The sequence below is a fragment of the Phoxinus phoxinus genome, assembly GCF_949152265.1.
Source record: "Phoxinus phoxinus genome assembly, chromosome: 1".
In the NCBI taxonomy this organism is placed as follows: domain Eukaryota; kingdom Metazoa; phylum Chordata; class Actinopteri; order Cypriniformes; family Leuciscidae; genus Phoxinus; species Phoxinus phoxinus.
The window spans coordinates 17,194,620-17,214,950 of record NC_136876.1 but is presented as its reverse complement, the minus strand read 5'-3'; the positions used below and the strand labels follow the sequence as shown (position 1 = coordinate 17,214,950).

Sequence of the window (20,331 nt, the reverse complement as noted above, 5' to 3'; positions counted from 1 at the left end):
GCAGCAGCACGTGGGTAAACAATTTAGAGAAACAATTTAGGAAAAACAAAGAGTTTTTCTTGAGCAAATACACACAGAATTATGTCAAAATACCCATCTTGTCTAGTAGACATAGTCTTAAGTGAACGTAAACAGTTAAGAAAACATCTAATGTGTGTTAATATAATGAATCTGTGCATTAGCTCTTAAAGTGACAGCATCAGCCTCCTTACGGCCTACCGTTTCCTAATAATGTTAATCAAACAAACAAACAAGAGAGAATAACTCACTGCTCTTAATTGGCTTTAATATGTGTTTACTCTTTCTTATTTTAGGATTGACTGTTTTCTTTTCTATTAGTTATATTAGTATTCGTTTTAGCTGTGATTGTAAATTGGAATGGAGAATTGTGAATCTAAAATGTTGGTATCGTATGGTTACATATATGGGTCAAAAGCAACAAATGTTTTGATAGGGCAAGTCATTAAAGGTGCAGTCTGTAAGAATGACTAGTGGTCGAAATAGGTACTGCAATCCAATTCAAAATGTTGGAGATCCCGCCCCCTGCTCCTCAGACTCGATGCTCACACGGGTTGCCAGTTTGAGGACACACAACAGGAATGGCACAATGGACAATGAAAATTGGCAAATTGGCAACGTGCAGTATCAAAAACAATTGTTTTGGCACAGACCAAAACCATATCAAACATTCAAGCCTGGAAACGCACATTTCAAGGTAAAATTGTAGAAGTGTTTTTCAGAGAAACTATGTGAACTTAGCATGTTTCCTCAATATATGCAAACATATTATGGTATTTTTATGCTTAAGTTTTGAAAAAGTTACATACAGCACCTTTAAATATTTGATCTAAAACAAAATTCATTAGTGTTGAGCCCTGAATAAATATATATATATATATATATATATATATATATATAGTTAACTAATATTTGTTACTAATAATCAGGGTTGGGAAGTAACAGGGGAGTACATTTAATGGTGTTATGTAATCAGGATACAAAAATCCAGTAACTGTAATCCGTTACAATTACGTCAAAACAAGTAGAAATCAGATTATACTGTAGTTACATTTTGAAAAAAGAGGGGAATACTTTAGGATTACAATGGTTTCATTTAAAACTAAAAGATTAAGATTAAGAAAGAACATGTAGGCCTATTTCAAAATAAACTAATATGTAGATTGTGTGTAGAATTTTTAAATGTTGTCTTTTTATTTTTTCCTTGAACATAAATGTTAGTTAAACATAAAACAAAATAATCTGTAATACCATACTGTAGCCACTAGATGTCTGTATAGTAGTCCTTTACATATATTCAGGGCTGTGAAATTCTTAATAAATAAAAGTTGTTGTTTTTTATTAATATTTCGTCCTGCTTGACTTTAAGTAATCCAAAAGTAATCACATTAGGCTACATTACTTTCATGTGGTACTTGGATTACATTACATCAAATTACATACTTTTTTTTATGAAGTAGGCTAATTTAAAAGTAGGTTAACCTTCACAAGCCTGCTAATGATATGATGACAAGTTTCTGTTAGTCAAAGTATCATTATATAATACAATTAAAAAAGTATTGACTTGGTACTAAGTATAGGCCTAGAGTAGGCTTAGGGGAGAGTGGGGTGATCTGTGCCAGGGGGAAGTAGATCCACCGCTTGTTTTTGGAAAACCATAGGAGAAATTGGTCATGTGACCACATAATTTTGAAACGCAATCAATTTTACTCATCCTCCAAAGAAGAGAGACACATGGCATGAGTGTAAACACATTTAAGCTCAAAAAACTGTTTTTTTCCTTTCAAAGTGAAATTTCTATGATTAAGGTTTTTTGATTGTAGTGTCTGAACAAGTATAGACACGTTTGAAAACATTTCACATAATGTTTTAGTGCTTTAGCGTGCTATACAGTTAGCATAAAGTTAGCTCTTAACTGCTGGATCATGCTAGTTTTTCAAACTTGTGGGTCTGGGGTGATTTGTGCCAAAGGGCCTGGGTTAAGTTGTGCCAGATCCAGACCACCTAGACCTCCATACTCACAGGGGATAATCTGGAGAAGTGAGGAGATGGGTATGCCTCATCATCAGTGTCTGACTTAGGCCTGCCTGGCATTTGTTTAATAGCTAACACTGATTTCAGTTTTGAGTTTGCACTATGTTATTAAAGAGAAGTTTTATTAAGTTTTTAAGTGGCCTAAATCACAGGATGTTTAGAAATTAGCCTAGTCACTTTATTCTTATATGTTACATAATTGACAGACAGCATTCTATGTCAAAAGGCATCTATTGCCACAGCCTTTTTGCCTGAAATGATTCACAAATATCATAAATTGTGTTGCTATGGTGCTCTAAATGGTTGCTAGGGCGTGGCTTGATAGCTTCACAATGATCCTGAGAGACTGATTGGTCGTCTGAGTAAAATGAGCCCGCCCTCGTGTCTCTGTGACACTGTGATCCAGAGTTATGTTCAATACAAAATTTACCATATTGGAAAAACGCATGCTATGGTATTCTGACAGTTTAATAGGGTGACAATATCTAAATAAACCTTAAATTAGTAATTTTGTATTGAATTTGTCTTGCTTTTATATAGCATTACAGTTCATAACATTAAAATGTTCTGTTTTACTTCAGAAATCACTGGCACAATTTACCCCCAACGTATTCCCCCAAAGGCACAACTTACCCCGCACCAGGGGCAAGTTGTGCCACGAGACCACTTTTTTCCCAAAAGCTATATTTCTGAAACTATTTATTTCAGATCCAAAGTTATTGTTCTCAGGATGCACCACGTCCTGAAGTATCTGTACGTCCTTAAGCTGAAGGCATTACTGTCATGGCCTCACTTAAAAGTCACTTTGAGTAGAAACTGGCACAACTCACCCCACTCTCCCCTACTCTAGTAATAGTCGTGTCGATTTAAAGATGAAATCCTAGAACCACCCATGCTGAAAATAATTTGATAAAGGATCGATTTGAAAAAGGCTAGATAACAATTTCCCCCAGAAACCGCAGTAAATATCTTGAATAATTACCACGAAACAGCAATTAAATGTTGTTTGGTGCGTCGTGTCACATGCGGATAGTTGCAATCTGCCATTAATCGAAAAGAAGAAGAAGTGTCACATGCGAGCACCTCCTTCAGCCCACCGCTAGATGGCGCTACAAACTTCTGTCCCTTTCACACTGATATCATTATCCCGTGGTGAGCTCCGAGGAGGAGTCGACTCTAGAGAGCTGTGTGTGTTCACACATCACATAACACACACACCCACCACTTCTGCCAATCAAGCCGAATACTGATCCATATTCCCTGCCAGCTCGAGTCTCAAAGCTCTCCTCATCAATGCATCACCTTCATGCTCAGTGAGAGTGAACTTCCACTGGAGACCTGAAGGAAAGGGAGCCTGAGACCTCGAAGCAGGTGTTTGTGTGGCCACAAGGCCCAGAGGAGGACAGCAAACAAGACGAAACACTCCATCATGTCCAGTGGGAAAAATGCACCTGGCACAGAAAAGTGAGTATGAGTGAGTTTGTTTCTGTTATTTGAAAACTCAAGAAACGCATCATCAATGCTGTACATTTCACGTTTCTACTAAGCTAAACTGAAAACGTTGCTGCTCTGTGGTTCCTAAAGTCACTAAATGGCTGATTCAGTATGTCTGTTTAGTTTTGGCAGTTTTTTCTCTCTTCATGTCAAATTTTCACATCTCTTCCTTCCTTGTTTTGCAAGAGTTTGAGCTCAGCTCATGTTCTCAGTGAGAGAATGAAATGCTGTCCCTGGAAAGAATGCTTTTGAAAGGTTTCCATACGCAATGTCTAGATGATTTACACACAAGAATGGTAAAGTTGCTCTCAGTTCAGTGTGGCTTGTTCATGTTCTTATCCAAAGGCGCTGGCTGTCCAAGCCCTTCTTCATGTGTACTCAGAGCAAACACCAGACACCTTGACTGACTGACACAGTGTGTGAGCCATATTCTGCGGTGCATGTGTGTGTTTGTACATGAGTCATTGCGGCTGAGAGAGTTAAAGGTTAGAGATACCTTTAAATGGCTTAAGTCATGCAATTGCTTTACACCAGTTGTTATTGCAGGATTTAAGCAAATATATGCTAATTTGTTTGTAAATTTCATATACAACAGGTGCTGGAGACCCATATTTCTCACTAGTGCATTTCCATGAATGTATATCTGCTTTTTAATATAAATGAGCCTCTAAAAACAGGATCATCCAGTTGACATTAATTAGTCCTGTTAAATATATCTTCAGTGGTCAGGTGCTGAAGAACTCATCAGGTAGCGTCCATAATTGATAAAGGGCGCTGATGACACGTCTGAATTGTCTTCGTATTTATTAAATGTCATTTCACCAAGTGAGTTTACTGTTTACAGGACTGTTTGGGAGCTTCGGAGCAAAGTTGTCCACTGGCAGAAGTTAGTTTAAAGTGACCATTTTATTTCTGGGAAAATTCAGGGCCTTCACCATCTGCAAAATGATTCACTAAAATGTGTAATACTGTATATACAGTTTTTTATTTATTTATTTTTGAAAGAAGTCTCTACTGCTGACCAAGGCTGCGTTTATTTGATTAGAAATGCAGCAAAACAGTAATATAGTGAAATATTATTACAATTTTAAGAATATATATTTTAATATTATTCCTGTGATCAAAGCTGAATTTTCAGCATCATTAGTCTTTAGTGTCACATGATCCTTCAGAAATCATTCTAATATGATGATTTATTATCAATGTTGAAAACAGTTGTGCTGCTGCTTCATATTTTTAAAACCTATTATACTTTTTTCAGGATTCTTTGATGAATATTCATATTAGAATGATTTCTGAAGGATCATGTGACACTGAAGACTGGAGTAATTGTGCTGAAAATTCACAGGAATAAATTATATTTTAAAATATATCCAAATAGAAAATGTTTTTTTTAAATTGTAATATTTCACAATATTACCTTTTTTTATCACTTCTTTCAAAAACATAAAAAAATAGTAACATTTCCAAACTTTTTACTGGTAGCCTACTGTATTCATTTTATTTTTTTATTCTTTTTAAATGACTAAATGAATAAATGAACCCATAATTTTTTTTTTCAACATTCTGGGAAAATAAGTGTGTGTGTGTGTGTGTGTGTGTGTGTGTGTGTGTGTGTGTGTGTGTGTGTGTGTGTGTGTGTGTGTGTGTGTGTGTGTGTGTGTGTGTGTGTGTGTGTGTGTGTGTGTGTGTGTGTGTGTGTGTGTGTGTGTGTGTGTGTGTGTGTGTGTGTGTGTGTGTGTGTGTGTGTGTGTGTGTGTGTGTGTGTGTGTGTGTGTGTGTGTGTGTGTGTGTGTGTGTGTGTGTGTGTGTGTGTGTGTGTGTGTGTGTGTGTGTGTGTGTGTGTGTGTGTGTGTGTGTGTGTGTGTGTGTGTGTGTGTGTGTGTGTGTGTGTGTGTGTGTGTGTGTGTGTGTGTGTGTGTGTGTGTGTGTGTGTGTGTGTGTGTGTGTGTGTGTGTGTGTGTGTGTGTGTGTGTGTGTGTGTGTGTGTGTGTGTGTGTGTGTGTGTGTGTGTGTGTGTGTCATCACCTCCAGACAGCTTTCCCTACAGGCCTGTCTTGATGAATGCATGGAGGCCTTGGATCTGTTCCTCAACAACCACTTTAATGAGAGTTTGGAGAAACTACGGCCACGGTGAGAGAAGTTTTCTTGTCTTTCTCTCCCTCCATTTCTCCACCCCTCCAGTATCTGTATTTTTAAGAGCAGGTGAGGTGTTTAGGAAAGGTGTGGTATCTACCAAGCTCATGTTGCAAATGCTTTTTCTTGTCAAATGCATCAGCAAATTTAGTCATTTGCAGCTTTAAAATGTGCTCCCCTGTGAAGTACTTGTTTAATTGTAGATGTCATCCCAAGATAGCACGCTTTATTCCAGTTGTGATGGAGAATTGCGTCAGGCTCCCTCCCTTCTCCAGGATGTTTACCTAAAGATCACACACCCTCACGCCTGACAATAGTCCCGCACACAGAGCGCTCTCCTTCTCATCAGTGTATAGCCGAAAGACTCTGGGAAGGAAACCACATGCTTAAAGGGACAGTTCACCCAAAAATGACAAATCTGTCATTTACTCACCCTCAAGTTGTTCCAAACCTGTATACATTTCTTTCACTGTAAAATTGTTTTTCGGAAACCCGTTGCCTTAAAATTATTAAGTAAATAAATAAACTTCAGGCTTAATCAAAAAATTTGTTGTCAAGTTCACATTACTTAATTTTTCAATTATGCATTGTTTATTAGCTTAAGACAACGGGCTTACTAAAAACAAATGTAAGTAAGTGAGCTGAACACTTACCAGTGTTGTTCTGCTGAGCACAAAATAAGATATTTTGAAGAAAGTTTTTGTAACCAGGCCGCTTTTTGGCCTGCTTGCACAAAATAAGATATTTTGTGTAACCAGGCCGCTTTTTGGCCACCATTGACTTCCATAGTAGGACTATACTATGGAAGTCAATGGGGTCCATCAAATATCTGGTTAACTACATTCTTCAAAATATATTTTAAGTAATGTAAATGAGGACAGAATTATAATTTTTGGGTGAACTATCCCTTTAAGTGGCTCCAACCATCCTTTATTTATAATGCAGGCCCTACAGGAAGTACATCATGCATGGTTTAGGCTATAAAAACATGTTTTATTAGTATGCTAGGACAGTTTCTAGAAAGTTTAAGGCATTATCTTTCTCTGGTTGTGAAGTGTGATCTCACATTGTGAGTGTAAAAGCGTGTGTTGTGTTGTATTCCAGGTCTAAAGAGAGCATGTATCACGCTCTGATCTATGCCACAGTATTAGAGATGCAGGCCATGATGACCTTCCAGCACGACGACATAGTGCATGCTGGGAACACCATGAAGAGAGCTCAGGAGGTGTGCCAGAGGTAGAAGGAGAGCCAAAACAATGCATTCGTTCCTGCCGCGGAGAGACTTTTCCTCTGACCTTTTAACTTTTAGGCAAATGGGGTTATTTCCATGTCAGCTGACCCAGTTCTGCAGCGTTGACATTTGCATGTATTTGCATGGAGATGTAACGGTGTGGCTTTAAATGACAGACAGCTGGACTAATGTCTAATGAGGACTTTTATTGGCCTTGCATAACATAGATTAAATGGAGTGGAAGAGATGCACAGGCCTTTGTGTCCTTGCGCACACAGCATGTTACCATGCAGCACTAATCCAGATGAGTGGGTGTAGCAATGGTCACACATCAGCTCACTTTCGGTTTGCTTAAGGAGTGAGTTACAAAGGAATATCTTTCTGTGATTTCCTCCTAAACTCCTCCAGACATGCTCTTGGGAGAGTGATGTTAGTTTGTGCTGAAGTATATACTTATGTTCGTTGCTCAGATTAAAATGGTAAGAGAGCCTCCTAAAAGAACCTATTTTTAAAATTCATAAATCAGTTTACGAATTGACAAATAAATAGACATATTTCAAATTATCACAGAAATATGTATTATTATTTAATAATTCAATATTTATTCAAATTATAATATGTAGTTAAAGATGAATATCCAATGTTCAGTAACATGTTTTAAGTCAGTTGGCAAATTAATTAAGCAAATAGCATATACTATGTTATTTTATTGGTTAAAAGCGTTGAAAGTTTTATGGAAGCTTGTTTCTGCCACAGAATAAAACAATGTAAAAGATAATTGCGGTTAAAAAAAAAAATGTATCTCACAATTCGGACTTTTTTTTCCCGGATTTGCAAAGTATAAACTAGCAATTAATCTGTGGCGTAAACAGGCGTCCATAAAAATTACTATTTAGTTATAAAATGTATTTGATACAAAATAAAAATAATTCATTTATATATTTACATTTTAAAATATTTATGTTTATTTGTCAATTTGAAAAGATGCAATACTAGCTTTTGTAATGCGTTTGAAAGAAGTAAAACTGCAATATTGTGAAATTACATTTTTAAAAAACGGTTTACTATTTTAATATTTGTAAAATGTAGTTTAGTCTTCAGTGTCACATGATCCTTCAGAAATCATTCTAATATGCAGATTTGCTGCTCAATAAATAATGTTATGATTATCAGTGTTGAAAACAGTTGTGCTGCTTCATATTTTGGAGGAAACTGTGATAAAAAAAAATCTTTGAGAAATAGAAAGTTCATAAGAACGGCATTTATTTGAAATTGAAATAACAAATGTATTTTACTGTCACTTTTGATCAATTTAATGCATCCTCGCTGAATGAAAGAATTAACTTCTTTAAAAAATCTTTTGTATAGTACATGTATATTATTATTTTTGAATGATTAATTTCCCCCTCATCTTCCACAAGTAAGAGCTTTTGGCTGATGCTAGTCAGGTCAAGTGTGGTTGTCAAGAAGTTATTATTATCACAATATCATTATCATTATATCTCGACTTCTTGCTGTTCTCTCTCAGGTTCCGGAAGAAGTCTGGAAGTCTGAGTCGTCGAGGTGCAAACGATGATGATCTCACAGAAGGTGCCTTTTTCTTCTCTTCCCAGAAATGTCCATCTCGCATGATTATTCCTGGAGAAATAAGACTCAAACAAACCTATTATGTGGCACAGCATTCAGTTTGAAGAATTTTAGGCTAGTGTTAATGTTAAACTGACAGTTAACATTTCGTATAAGGTGCAATTTAATGACCATTTTAAGATGAAATGTTTCACGAACAAGCTCGGAATAATTTGAATTTGTTGTTTTATAGAGCATCTCCATGCCGAAGTGTGTTACGCCGAGTGTTTACTACACAGAGCCGCTCTCACCTTCTTACAGGTTTGACACATTTCAAGATCACTCACACACAGACAATCTCAGGTGTTTTGTTTAAACTATGTGTGCATTATGGTGTGTTAGAGGTGTGAGACGCCTATATCGTATCTGAACCCACTTTTCACTTTTCACTCCGTCCTACTCCACACTTTTTGAAGAGAAGTTTCTATATAGATCCTTAAAGGGTTCTTTCAGGCTCCTCATATATATAGAACATTTTAGGGGTTCCCATCATGGTATCATTTTATGGATTTAGTTTTAATTGAATACATTTTTATGAATTAGACATACCTTAATGTCCCGACAACCTCTGTAGTCACTTTTAGCCACTTTTTCAAGACACATAACAGCTGTAAAAAATCATGAGAGGTATTTCTGGTGTTTTATGTCGTAGAATAAAACATAAAAATATCTTGAGCTTGTGTTCATCACCACAGACCTTGTTTAAAGGTGGGGTATGTGATTTGCAAAACGGCTGGCAGATTTTGAAAATACACAACTCAAATGGTCCTACCTTCTTTCCTTTGACTCCACCCATTCAAAGAACATGGACATGGATGGGGGGAGGGGGGGATGGTACAACCGATTGATTGACGCACTTACTGTCCAATGATTCTAGGTGGTCTTGGAAATGATTGGCTGGAGTTTTTCGAGTCCTGCCCGTTCCACAGATGATTAAATTGCTTAATCTTTATTTCAGTGCTTCTAACTCAGTGGCTGTAAGTGGGTTAGGAATAGGATTTTAAGTGATTTAGAAAAAATTGCCAAAAAAGAGAATTACATACCCCACCTTTAAGGTGTTTAACCAAAATCCCATAAAAAAAAAAAAAAACATTGACTTGTGGACGATGGAACCAGATTTGCTACAACGCTAACTCGTTTCTGGGGTTTGGCCTACAGAAATACATCATCTCTGCACCACTATCATGCAATCATTTAAGACATTTCATCTAATATAGATACATTTTGGCAGAAAGGGTTCCTTAAAACTGATCCAAGAACCCTGTGGTTCTACATAGACCCCCACTGAACCTTTTTGAAAGAGTGCAGAGCTCAAATGTGCACCTGATTTCTCATTCTCTCTCTGTTTGTTTACAGGATGAGAATATGGTGGGTTTTATTAAAGGAGGAATCAAAGTACGGAACAGCTACCTCATATACAAGTAAGTCTTTAGCAAGTAAGTGAAGGACATCTGGTGCCATTAAGACACCTGCACCTTTTAAAGGGATAGTTCGCCCATCAAATTTAAATTCTGTCATCATTTACTCACCCTCAAGTTGTATTATTACAAGTATGAATTTCTTTCTTCTGCTGGACACAAATAAAGATATTTTGAAGAATGTTTGTAACCAAACAGTTTTGGGCACCATTGACTTCCATAGTATTTTTTTCCCTTCTATGGAAGTCAATGGCTACCAACATTCTTCAAAAATATCTTCCTTTGTGTTCAACAGAACAAATAAATTCATACAGGTTTGGAATAACTTGAGGGTGAGTAAATTTTTGGGTGAACTATCCCTTTAGCCCAATTGAAACAACCTATCGTTGATTCCCATTCATGCACCAACATCATGCCCTTGAATTGAACTATTCAGCGAATCTGTCAGCTGTGTGTGACGTCATGCTTTTCATGCAGGGAGCTGCACACCTTCATCCAGTCAGATACAACTTTCAAAGGGCCGAACCACAAGCACTTAGAGGGCGGAGTCTCTTTTGGGATCGGGGCTTTCAACTTGGTACGTTTGCGTGTGATATTGCGTCTCTGTTCCTATGAATAAACTCCAGACTGTCAATTGTGTTGCTGTTGTTCACTCTCACACAGACTCTCTCACTGTTTCCTGCCCGGATACTCAAGCTGCTAGAGTTCGCAGGCTTCTCTGGAGATAAGGTTTTTCAATTTGACTTCAGATGTCTCGAATTTGAATTTAAGTAAAAATTACACTTCACGTGTTAATTATTTTCTTAATGGTCTTCTTAAATGGTGTATGTGTGTGTGTGTGTGTGTGTGTGTGTGCAGGAATTTGGCATCTCTCAGCTGTACACCGGAGCCACCTCTCACACCCTTCGCTCTATGCTGTGCGCCCTCCTCCTGCTCTGTTTCTACACATTCCTCTCCTTTATTTTAGGTAATATGTATTTGTGATGAATCATGCATTTGATACCCACATAAATCAGAGATTTTTCGTCATGTTTCTTTAGTTAATTGTGCAACTTTAAGGGAGAGTTTATAATTACTATTTGGGATAATACATTTAAATAGAGTATACAATTGGATAGATGGATGGATATAAAATTGAAACAATAAAATATATAAATATATATATATACACACATTTAAATATTTTATTATACATTTGACTTTAATATATGTAAAATAATTTATATGAAAATTACTATTTATATTATGGTAACCCACTACCAGTCAAGTTTAATTAAATTAATTAATTTTATTCAGCAAGGATGTTACATTGATGAAAAGTGACAGTAAAGACATTTGTAATGTTACAAAAATATTTTAAATAATTGCTGTTTTTCTGAACTTTTTATTCATCAAAGATTCTTGAAACAAAATGTATCATAGTTTCCACAAAAATATGAATCAGCACAACTGTTTTCAACGTTGAGAATAATCAGACATGTTTCTTGAGCAGCAAATCATCATATTAAAATGATTTCTGAAGGATCATGTGACACTGAAGACTGGAGTAATAATGCTGAAATTTTTTACATATATTAAAATATAATTTTTTGAAATGGTAATATTATTTCTCAATATTACTGTTTTTACTGTAATTTTGCTCAAATAAATTCAGCCTTGGTGGACATGAGACGTCTTTAAACTTTTTTGACCCCAAACTTTTGAAGGTTAGTGTATATACTGAAATGATAGAATTGTTTGATATTGTTATTGTTTTTAATAGAGTGATGTTTTGTGTAGGTACTGGCGAGGGGGAGGTGGAGGAGGCAGAGAAACTACTGAAGCCATTTCGCCTGCGATACCCACAGGTATGTTTCTGCTTTAGTCTTTCTCTCTGCTTCACATGCTCATATCTTCATGTGAATGATTTGTGTTTATTCTAATAAGTTGCTTTAAAGACCCTCTAAAATGAAAACTGGACTTTTGTGGCATTTAGTTCATGTCACCACTAAACTACACTACACTAGCTGACAAATTCACACTTGACAGATATGAACATTTGAAAATGTGCAGTCTTTCTCTTCTAGAAAAACACCCCAAAATGATTGATGACTAATTTTTATTCAGGGGAATACCGATGTTTGTCCAATTAAATGTCCACGTTAACGGCTGCAGCCAAGTTGCTATACAAACCCAAACCGGAAAGAAACCCACGCTGGCCGAGCCATAACATTGGACTCTTTTTATTGAAGCTCATTTTCTGATTATCTCTCCAGGGAGCGATTTTCCTTTTCTTTGCAGGCCGGGCAGAAGAAATAAAGGGCAACATTGATGAGGTAAGAAACAAGAGAAGAACATTTACCAGAATTCATAAGTGGTGAATTCTGAAACATCAGTAGTTTCATGTCGAATCTGACCACATAGCATTTTATTCTCTATTTTGATGATTTTAAAGATGACCTGTTATGTTTATTTTTTACATGTTCAACTTTTTTTATTGAGAGATTTTGCTGTTTAAACATGAAAAGCGCCTGCAAAGTTACATGGTCACTCCAGAGGGAGTTATTCTCTATATCAGTAAACACTGTTTACACTGAAATGCCTCCATTGTAGTCTTGAGTTTCTTCCAGGAACAAACAGTGTCACAATATTTCTTAATTTAAAATATTCCCGCACAAGGCCTTGTTGTTTTGCGTTAAAACTCATGGTTATGGTAAGGGGTGGGACAAAGGAGTTGACCAATCACAAGACACTGATCCAGCTGACCAATCAGAGCACACTGAGCTTCTCAGAAGGAGGGGCTTCATAGAGACAGGAACTGAACAGAGCGTTACTGACTGACTGAGAAGAGAGGAGCTGCAATAACGGAAAATATGTGACAAATAATGTGTTTTTGAACAAGAATGTAAGCCTTATCTAGTAGACCACAAAAACAAGACTTTGAAGAAGCCATAACATAGCCTTTTAAAAGACTTCAGCGTTGGAATACAATTGAACTATGGATTAAAAAACAAGGGTCAGAGACGGTCTAATGTTTCGTAAGAAAGTTTGACTAACATTATAAGTGGGTCGTAATGTTCACTAATTAACATTATTGTACCCCTGCTTATCCAGGCGGTGGCGCTGTTTGAGGATGGCTGTAAGGCCCAGCAGGTCTGGAAACAGTTTCATCACATGTGCTACTGGGAGTTGATGTGGTGTTTCACTTTTAAGAGGCACTGGAAGATGGCGTACTTCTACGCTGACCTGCTCAGCCAGGAGAGCCGCTGGTCTAAAGTGAGGACTAAGAGTGCAACTAGTCTGCATTTTACATGAAAATAACATTTCAAATAGGGCTGCACATTTTGTCTTATTGCGATTTTTCAGATTATATATTAATATGGCTATATTAATCATTTATTATTGTTATAACTCTTACTACTACTATATAAAAAGTGCTAAATAAAAACAAAATAAGAAATATTACTATTGTAATATTTCACCGTAAAATAAAGGAAATGGAGAATTTAACAAAATAAATAATATCATTTTAGTTCCCATTACAACTGTAAAATTACAATGCATTTTTTTTATGGCTGTCTTAATTACTTTATCTTAACTTTTATCAAACTTTTATTTTGATAGAAAACTGTAGGGCGGGGCTTGATTTTGTCCATGTAGATTTGATTGAATGGTTTTGGTTTGCTATTGGTGGATCTCATGTGAGTAATAGGTTGCCCCGCCCTCACGCCAGTAAACACATCATCAGAGAAGAGAACAGAGTGTTGTGCTTCACTCGGAAACACGCAGCACATTTATTTCATATTATATAGACTCATTACATGCAAAGTGAGATATTTCAAGCCTTTATTTGTTATAATTGATGATTATGGCTTACAGCTTATAAAAACCCCAAATTCAAAATTAGAATATTGTGATAAGGTTTTCATAAGCTGTAAGCCATAATCATCAAAATTATAACAAATAAAGACTTGAAATATTTCACTGTGCATGTAATGAGTCTATATAATATATTAGTTTCACCTTTTAAGTTGAATTACTGAAATAAATGAACTTTTGCACCATATTCTAATTTTTCAAGTTTCACCTGTGTGTATATATATATTTATATTTTATATTTATATGATTATTATTTTTTATTTTACAGGACAGCACTAAAATAGTACATATTTTAACACAGTGGAACAGAAGTTTCTACTTTGTTTTTCTACTTTTTAATTTGAAAGATTCTCACAAAATTATGAATAAATTAAGTTTAGGAAGGTTTACATTTCCTCCACTTACATGAGTGTGAATACTTGTAATCACTGAAATTTCCACATTCACAAAGTCAGAAAACTCAAACAAAGGGCTAAATGACAGATTCCTTAATGAGTTTTGTAATGTTCTCAGCAGTTGGTGAGCCAACAGTAGCGTTAGCCAACGATTGTGGTCTAAATGCAGACAGGCTTCCTCTTCAGAAACATGAAGTCAAACCGTACAGATGTAAAGCCTAGGATCGCGCTGTATTTTTGTAAATAATTGAAGTTATGCTACATTTGTCATATCGCAGCCATTAGACAAACTGCCATGTGTAAGCTGTGTAAATTGGCTTTGTGGGCCGATGTCTTTGCCAGGTTTTTGTTTGCACTGGTTGGTTCTCTGGCTGGTTGTGATTACGTACAGTGTGTTTCCAGTGTACAGAAGGATTATTGTGCTTGTCTCTCTCTTTCTCTCTCAGGCCATGTACGTGTACATGAAGGCGGCTTATCTCAGCATGCTCCCAGACTCAGAATCCCGGCCGTTCGGGGATAATGAGGTGGATCTCTTTAGGTAAACACACATGCCATTGCATTGCCAAGACACTAGCAGATGAGGCTTTCATGAAGTCTTTCTGTATGTGGGTTTATTGGATGTGTGGTAATGTGGTACAGTATGATATGTATCAAAACTGACATTAGTCTTCTTTTTTTTTTACTTCCAATCTCTCTCAGACAGGTACCATCGTACAAACAGAAGATAGCCGGTAAATCTCCGCCCACAGAGAAGTTTGCCATTCGGAAAGCAAGACGGTACAAAGGCAGAAATCCTATCAGACTTCCTGTTCCTGTGCTTGTAAGAAGAATAACATTCAGTAGACTTTCATTTTCCCCTTTATTTTCTAAGACAATATTTATACTTGACTAATGTGCTTCATATTTCAGGAGATGATGTACATGTGGAATGGCTTTTCCATGATCAGCAAACAGCCTGAGCTCACAGAGGGCATGATGGAGACGCTGTTAGAGGCGGAGCGCACCCTACAGGCGGCTCCGGGTAATGACTACACATTACTCTGTGTGTTCAATGAGACATAATTACATCAGTTGCATTTCAGGCAAATTCTGCTAATCTTAGCGATATCACTCTCTGCTATTACTCTTATAGAATATGTCGAGATATATTTAAAAAACAAATTCCGGATAGGTTTTAACCCTTCATGTTTCATATTAAGTAAATGCAGACTGTGGATAATAAAGCAAAAAATGGTAAAAAAAGAAGCAATTTTTAGACAAATAAATAATCAATTGCTAAATATTGCATGGTCAATTAGTTTGTTTTTAAAATCTAATTATTGATTTTATTACCCTTTTATTCTCATGTTTAATATTTCATAATAAATTCATTTTAAAATTAATTTCTTAACTTGTATATTCATTTTAAAACTCCCAAAAGTAAGATTCTAAAAGAGGCACAAGATGACTGACTTTTATGTCGTTTTATATTGTGTACGGTCTAACAAGGTGTGTGTGTGTATATATATATATGTACTGATGAAACTCGAAAAATTTTAATATTGTGTAAAGAATTGTGTATTTTAGTAATACAAATTAAAAGGTGAAACTAATGTTTAGTATATATAACTATATACATATGCATGATTATACTTATCAGAGGGCCGACATTTCTGTATTTAAAATATATATTTTTTTTATTGATTTCATGTAATATTCACATTTTCTGAGATTTTGAATTTGGGGTTTTCATAAGTTGTAAGCCATAATCATCAAAATTATAACTTTTGCACGATATAATTTTTTTTCGAGTTTCACCTGTATGTGTGTATATATAGTTCTATACTGTTTATATAACCTACCTATACAGTAGTATGCTGTATATAATTTTATTTTACACTCCTTCTTTCTGTATGTGTAGAGAATGAGTACAGTGTGGATGACGTGTGTTTGATCCTGCTTCTGAAAGGCCTGTGTCTGAAGAACCAAGGCCAGATGCAGGCCGCAGAGGACTGCTTCAGACAGGTTTACAGCAGGCCAGTGCTCCTGTACTAATGCAGTTTCCCTTCAGACATGCTTGTTCCGTCTCAGGGATGGAGTTTGAGATGTTTCTCTGTCTTTAACAGTGAAAAGAAGCTGAAGTTTGATCATTACCTGGTTCCCAACGCCCTGCTAGAGACGAGTCTCTTGTGCATCGACACGGGGAGGAAAGAGCAAGCCATCAAACTACTGCAGAAAGCCAAGTGAGTTCCGGATAGGACAAAACCAATGCGGTTCACACACTGAATACTCGTTTTTACTGGTTTGTTGTTGCTCCAGTCTGAAATGTCACATTATTATTGTCTCTCCTGTCAGGAATAACTACAAAGAGTACTCGATGGAGTCTCGTACGCAGTTCAGGGTCCATGCAGCCCTGATCAAACTTAAGGCTGACACCAATGACCAAGATGAAATAACATCTTAGTGAGGAAATAAACAGCGTCTCTCCTCTGATGACCAGGTCACTTTATGGGGAGAATATGAAAGATCAAAGACACAGTGTGGTTTTTACGCAGTGGCACTGCCTAGTGTTATTATAGGAGACACTAAAACCCTCACTTGTACATTCTCCAGCTTATCTTTTGCCAAATTGATGTTTATTTTAGTTAGTAAATCGAAATAATGAATGGATATTTCAAAACGTAAACTAGGGTTTAAGCTCCTTTTGTGTGAAAGTGTACATCTTAGGGAGCATTAGATATCAAATTTATATATATTTTTTGTCAAGTCCTGTACATGTTTAATAAGGGGAAATAGCTGGAAAACTGACGGTGTTTAAAAAAAATTGGACCAACAATTTTACACTAAGTTCTAATGATTAAACATGTTGATTATTGTAAGGCTGAGTGTGGGATTGAATATTATATTCCTTTCTTGAATGAATCAAGAACTTTTATAATAATCAAACAGTTCCCCAGCATACATAGTAAATACTCGGTTGTCAAATACTGTGGTTATTTTTTTTTGTCATGCAATGTATTTTATTAGCAGTTAATGTTTATTAATATTGCTATTAAAATATTTTTGGAAATGTATAATTTATGCACTTTTTTTTTTGTTAAGTAAATTAAGTCGTACAATCAATGCAATGGGTTACAGTATGAATAAATCCGTTTACCTTTCATGCATAGGCTAAATTGTTCCTAAAAAGTAGGTTTTCTTTTTAACTTAATTTAACAAGGAATTACGTTATCCAATGTATTAATGAAGCTCTTTGAATATCACAGTTTTTCAGTCAGACATGCATGTATATTTTCTGAAGTCAGTTTATTCTGAAGTATGACTGATTTTAATTAAACAATAATGTGTGATAATAACAATGACATGTACAAAGAAACCAATTTTACAATATAGTACAGTAGCACTGTATAAAAGTCCTTGTTATTGGCTGGCTTCAGCTGTCGCTGTGGGCAAGCCCTGCTCTTCCTCTTTCTTCCTGCGTTTCTGAACTTTCTTCTTCTTCTTCTCCTCCTTCTCTATTTCAGCAACCATCTCTTTGAACTTGGCGCTGCGGGGGTCCAGCGCATACCCAAAGCGCTCTCTCGCCTCGGCCAGCAGTTTGTCCCGCCTTATTTTATCCTCTCTTTGCTTCTGTTTTGTCTCCCTTTTCTGCTTTTTCCAGTCTGCGATCATCTTGGGCATTTTGGCCATGTTTGCAGCAATAGTCTTCTCTCTGTGTGAAAACAAAGCGAAAAGCACATTAAAGCTGTGTAAAAACCAACGGTCGTGATCAAGGTTGTGATCATCTACTTTTTCCAAACTTTCACTGTTTTATTCCAAAGAAACATTTATATTATAAGCGGGAGTATTTTTCCCATATGGATTTTTAAACTTATCAGTTAAAGCGTTAAGCCATAAAGCAAACCAATCAGCCATGAAGTGAATCGCAACATCACAAACTTTTATTTGAAAAAAGGAAAAAAAGGCAAGTTTTTACGTAACAGTTTTAATGAGGAAAAGAACTACGATCCCATGAAGCATTGCAAATGATTTTTAATGAAAAACAATGGAGAAATATCTACCTTATTTATTTACAGGAGGAAGTTAACTATTTTCTATGAATGTGCGATACTTTTGGATTAATTAAAACGCTACAGTTAAATAACTAGAAAAATAGCAATGTGCAGTAAACCATAAAACGTATTTGCGCTAGTAACCAGTGTTTATAATAACGATAATTAATTAAAATAACATTAGAAACACCAGTTTCAATATCAAGCAAGCAGCATAACAAGCTTGTTTTGTACAGCTAGAATAGCACATTCAATGGTTTTCAATTTTCAATTTTGGTTGAACTATTCCTTTAAAGGGATAGTTCACCCAAAAAGGAAAATTATACCACCATTATTTACTCACCCTCAAGCCATTCAAGGTGTACATATGGTTATCTGCCGGAAGCTAGTTTAGCTAATCAAGTTTTTTTTCTTGCACAAATGCATTGCTTCGCTTCAGAAGGCCTTAATTAACCACTTGTAGTATGGATTATTTTTATGATGGATGGGTGCATTTTTTTGTGGGGGCTTCAAAATTGTACGCCCTCGTTCACTCCTATTATAAGGTTTGGAAGAGCCAGGATATTTTTTTTATTATATTTCAGATTGTGTTCGTCTGAAAGAAGATAGTTATATACACATAGTATAGCTTGAGGGTGAGTAAATCATGGGATAATTGTACTTTTTGGGTGAACTAACTCTAAGAACAACTGACGAATGACAACAAATTGCATCTTGCTTAAATTAAGTAAACTATAAAGAATAAGAATGTTTCCATCTTATAAAAAGAGTAAAAACAATTTAATTGCAATACAAAGTTTTTCATTTATTTTTTTATGCGACACAGGCGGGAACCAATAACACATTACGTCATAACTCGTAAAGCGTCCTAACCGTCAAATTTGAATGTTTGAAGGAATTTCTGCTTCACATAAAGCTATATCATAAACGGGCTCAAGACACTTGGAATATAGATGATAAATCATGTGGATTACTTTTACCAGCATAATGTGTCAATGTGGCACACACACACACACAACAATACATAATCAGATGATTAGCCAACTTTTAAGGTTTTAGAGTTTGAAAGCTCCAGTCTCTCCATCGCTGCCTGTGGAAACCGAACCTCGGACATTGTAAGAAACACAAATCATAACGGTTTTGTAACAACGCAAAGGTGAGTAAATTATCACAATTTTCATTTTGGGATGAACCGTTTATCAATGAATATGTGGAGTTGGATGGATACAGTCGGTCGGATTCACCTCCCCTCCACGTTTATCAGTGAATATGGTTGTCACAGCAAACATCCGATAGAAACTAGTTAACGTTAAGATTCACTTCACCTCTCCATCCGCTTCTGCGCCTTCTCCTTCTCTCTGGCCGCGATGTTTCCCAGCATCACCTCGACCGGAGGGTGCCACTCTCTCTCCTCGGCCACCAGCTCCTCCAGCCGGTCGTGAGAGGGCCAGAGTTTGGCCGGGTCAATCCCTGACGCGCGTCCATAGCGGCCGAACAGTCTGCGATCATACTTCTCAGTCTTCTGCCAGTCGGGCGTCTTCTCGCTCTCTTTATCCGGTATATAAGGGTTCTTTATATTCAACCAGAGGGGTCTTGGGTTATAGTTCGCGATCTGATGAACTACAGCCGGTATAAAGGAGTTTAATTTACTGACACCAAAGAATAAGCCTGTCCTCCTGCTCAGCAAGGAGGCCGCCATGTTTGATGACACCCAAGTGACCTCTGACGTCATCAAATAGACGCGTGCTGCTGACGTCATTACGCCCTCTGCTGGTGTAAGTAAAAGTGTCAAAGGAAACTATCACTCAGCGGCCACTTTATTAGGTACATCTTGCTAGTTAGACCCTCATTTTGCCTTCAGAACTGCCTTAATTCTTCGTGGCACAAGGGACAGAAAACATCTCTTAGTGAACTCACTGTCATGTACAAGAAACCAGGGGATAGTTCACCCCAAAAATGAAAAGTCTGTCATCTTTTTCTCGCCCTCAAGTTGTTCCAAACCTGTACGAGTTTCTTTCTTCTGCTGAACACAAAGGAAGATATTTTGTAGAATGTTTGTAACCAAATAGTTGTTGGGCACCATTGACTTA

The 20,331-nt window shown here is 36.5% G+C and overlaps 4 protein-coding genes across 7 annotated transcripts in view; 2 read left to right on the top strand and 2 right to left on the bottom strand.

Moving 5' to 3' along the window:
* Positions 1-20,331, bottom strand: part of LOC307009008 (uncharacterized protein) — a 416,885-nt gene that overhangs the window by 375,852 nt on the left and 20,702 nt on the right. The window lies entirely within an intron of this gene.
* On the top strand, positions 3,124-17,338 carry LOC307008847 (tetratricopeptide repeat protein 39A). 2 transcript variants are annotated; one of them, XM_079632095.1, is made up of 18 exons: positions 3,124-3,516; positions 5,581-5,679; positions 6,787-6,918; positions 8,442-8,503; positions 8,733-8,800; positions 9,896-9,960; positions 10,435-10,534; positions 10,621-10,686; positions 10,816-10,924; positions 11,737-11,804; positions 12,213-12,272; positions 13,051-13,212; positions 14,657-14,748; positions 14,910-15,030; positions 15,120-15,231; positions 16,111-16,225; positions 16,316-16,432; positions 16,545-17,338. In XM_079632095.1, exons 1-18 carry the CDS (start codon positions 3,482-3,484, stop codon positions 16,651-16,653), a joined length of 1,692 nt encoding a protein of 563 aa, XP_079488221.1. In that variant the 5' UTR covers positions 3,124-3,481; the 3' UTR covers positions 16,654-17,338. The 2 variants fall into 2 exon arrangements, with proteins under 2 accessions (XP_079488221.1, XP_079488220.1); XM_079632094.1 differs by having other exon boundaries at positions 3,142-3,516; positions 10,816-10,927.
* gadd45gip1 (growth arrest and DNA-damage-inducible, gamma interacting protein 1) lies at positions 17,477-20,000 on the bottom strand (the record flags this gene model as incomplete). Its single annotated transcript, XM_079632359.1, has 2 exons — positions 17,477-17,901; positions 19,567-20,000. The coding sequence occupies 2 exons, from the start codon at positions 19,998-20,000 to the stop codon at positions 17,610-17,612; spliced, it is 726 nt and encodes a 241-aa protein (XP_079488485.1). The 3' UTR covers positions 17,477-17,609.
* nfixb (nuclear factor I/Xb) overlaps positions 19,129-20,331 on the top strand; it is a 192,487-nt gene continuing 191,284 nt past the window's right edge. For 2 of the 3 annotated variants that reach the window (XM_079631831.1, XM_079631819.1), the window contains exon 1: positions 19,147-19,397. The gene's annotated coding sequence lies outside the window, so the exon portion shown is untranslated. Of the gene's footprint in view, positions 19,398-20,331 lie in introns of all 3 variants that reach the window. The other variant, XM_079631820.1, reaches the window with a different exon arrangement.